The 2719-nt window shown below is 36.2% G+C and overlaps 1 protein-coding gene across 2 annotated transcripts; it reads right to left on the reverse strand.

The window, feature by feature from the left end:
• Positions 1–73: 73 nt before the first annotated feature.
• Positions 74–1856, reverse strand: LOC129579810 (beta-galactosidase-like). 2 transcript variants are annotated; one of them, XM_055469989.1, is made up of 6 exons: positions 1770–1856; positions 1199–1261; positions 809–1132; positions 671–734; positions 330–602; positions 74–231 (listed from the first exon to the last, which is right to left on the reverse strand). In XM_055469989.1, exons 2-6 carry the CDS (start codon positions 1256–1258, stop codon positions 74–76), a joined length of 879 nt encoding a protein of 292 aa, XP_055325964.1. In that variant the 5' UTR covers positions 1259–1261; positions 1770–1856. The 2 variants fall into 2 exon arrangements, with proteins under 2 accessions (XP_055325964.1, XP_055325963.1); XM_055469988.1 differs by having other exon boundaries at positions 809–1261.
• Between the last annotated feature and the right edge of the window lie 863 nt (positions 1857–2719).

The raw sequence follows: 2719 nt of genomic DNA on the forward strand, positions 1-2719 counted from the left end.
CAATTCAAGAATAAATGTCTTGATTGCGATGAGCCATCACTGATCATTGAATTAACTTTTCAAAATACTTGGCTCACCTCAGGCTCTCAGCAACCTTTGCAGCGTCAACTTTTTGAGCAGGTTCTTGCCAGTGAGTAAACCAGCCGGGATAAAACTCTGCATTAACCAGCGGTCCATTTGGTTGATATTTTCTCAGCCATTGCCAGTATATCTTGTACGCACTTCTGCTCCCTGATTGAGACATATTTTTATTATTTCTGCTGAATTTTTCAACATAAAATGACCGTCAATTAAAATCTTGACTTCAACTTGACGTGTATTTTTCTTACCAACTCCGAAGTCCAATGAAGCGAGAACATTTTCAATTTTTCCACATTTTAAATGTTTTTCTCCAGTCATGTCATTGGTAAAGAGAACTGCTTTATCGCCAACATATTTCTGGGTTTCATCTCTCAACCAAACCGAGTAGTTTTTGTCACATTGAAACGCACCATACTCATTTTCGACTTGCACCAATATGATTGGACCACCATTTTCATAGAGAAGACTTTCGAAGCGTGGCATTAGTTTCTCATACCAAATGCGAACCTCTCTCAAATAATCTACCAACACAATTGCCCAAGATTAGAAAACTTTGCTATTTTCATAAGAGAAAACACGCTTCACATACCCGGATCACTTGTACGAAGTTTGATTTTTGGATACTTTGATAGAAGCCAAAATGGAAGTCCTCCCTGAAAATCGAAATACGCATAGTTTATTCAGTTGGCGTTTCAAGATATTGTGTGCAATATAAATCTTCTCGAACCATATCACGTTCGGCACAAATATATGGACCTGGCCTCAGAATAACCAGCAAATCTTCCTCAGCCGCCAGTCGAATTAACTGCTCAACATCGGCGATTCCATCCCAAACATAGGTGCCGTCGCGAGGATTGTGCAACGACCATTCAACATAAGTGGTAACTGCATTCAAACCCGATGCTCGAAGTGTGCGCAACTTCTCGCGCCACGTTTGTGGCAGAGCTCGAAAGTAGTGGAACGAGCCTGAAACAAACCGAAACGGTTGACCGTCTTTCAGAAAGCGATTGTTTTCATAGTCCACACGAAACGATCTCTCCTGCGTGCGAATCTGGAATGAATTCATTTCAATCTCATCTTTCTCAAATATTTGAAATAATCCGTAACTCGAACGCACAGCTGCTATCCACTTGGTTCCGACAACAGCAAAAATCACGATCAGTGAAAATGTTCGCATTGTCTGGAGAGAAAAAAAACGAAGAACTCAAAAAATTAGTTCTTTATTTGTGTTGTGGATAATAAAAATGGGAATACAGAATTGTTTGAACTGAAGCGCAACATGAAATTTGACATGAATCGTCACTTCAAAGGATCGTGACATGAAAAATGTGAATTTTGAATGTGGTTTTTTGTGCTTTTCGCGAAAATTATAAGAGATAACGAAATGTTATGTGTTAACAGAAAAGTTATAGAAATGGTCAAGTCTAAAACTTTGCTGAACACACTGACGCATTATCTCTTATCATTTTCGCGAAAAACACAAAAAACCACATTCAAAATTCACATTTTTTATGTCACGATCCCATGAAGTGAGGATTAAAGTCAAATTTCATGTTGCGCTTCAGTTCAAACACTTCTGTATTCCCATTTTTATTCTCAGCGAGGTTTTTCAATTGAATAAATTAAGCTGAATAGATTCAATGATTGAAAAATATTGACAAAGAACACAAGAGTCAATTTAAAATTACTTCAAATGGTAGAAAACAACAATCAAACTTTTATTCAATGTACAACACTGGACTGAATGAAAATCCAAACTCAAATTCTCAGCGAACATATTTCACTAGCATCATTAAAAGTATCATCGCTACAGTTGCGATTAGATAGGGATGTATGAGTTTACTTGTGTTTGTATAGGCGATAAGCACCGAATACTCAAAATCAAAACAAACAAACCAATAAATGTATCTTTTTTGATGACATAAATCAATATTGTTAACGTCTCGATTAGGTTGCATATTTTAAACAGCGACGTGACATTGCAAGCAATGCGAAATGATTGCGACAAAAAATTTTGCAAATCAAAAAAGAATAATAAAGTTTTATGTGCCTGGGCACTCTTTGCGCTAAGTACAAGCATACGGTAGTTGATTAGGAACATATATGGTTGACTTGTGATAACAGGAGATGTCAGAAGCTCTGAATTTTGATTATTCGTTGAAAACGAATGATGATTGTGAGCCGTATGGCCAATCACAAAATGTAACATGGTGATCTGTATTGTTTACAATTTTATTCAAAAAATTATAATAATAATTCAATAGGAGAGAGTGTCCAAGAGTTTGGAATCTTTTAATAATTGTCAAGCCCGATTACATCTGACTGTGTTGTGTCCACGGTGGAATTATAATTGATTTTAACTTTTCGGCAAAAATTCTTTCAACTTAATTTGAAATTCACAATGTAATATAATAAATTGAAAATTTATTACTCACTCAGAAAGGAATTAGTACGATTCACATATACGAATGGTGATCTGTCAAATTACCATCATTACTATTGGCGAGAGTGGCGATTTTGTATGTATTGTATCTGCTCTGCTGTGCGATATTACTATGTCACAAAAATGTATCGGTAGTAGTATGGTCATATTACAACCAATACCACTTTGTTACACAGTAATATCGCACAGCAGAGC

This window comes from Sitodiplosis mosellana, unplaced genomic scaffold (assembly GCF_009176505.1).
Source record: "Sitodiplosis mosellana isolate CC-2019 unplaced genomic scaffold, AAFC_SMos_1.0 Smas_scaffold_6568, whole genome shotgun sequence".
Lineage (NCBI taxonomy): Eukaryota > Metazoa > Arthropoda > Insecta > Diptera > Cecidomyiidae > Sitodiplosis > Sitodiplosis mosellana.

What these genes read in the sequence shown, in the direction of transcription:
- LOC129579810 (XM_055469988.1), bottom strand. Translation starts at nt 1,258, where the DNA reads ATGCGAACATTTTCACTGATCGTGATTTTTGCTGTTGTCGGAACCAAG. An exon ending in ACTTCGTACAAGTGATCCGG is followed by an intron (nt 603 to 670) that starts GTATGTGAAGCG and finishes TTGTGTTGGTAG; the next exon opens with ATTATTTGAGAGAGGTTCGC. An exon ending in TTCATTGGACTTCGGAGTTG is followed by an intron (nt 232 to 329) that starts GTAAGAAAAATA and finishes TGTCTCAATCAG; the next exon opens with GGAGCAGAAGTGCGTACAAG.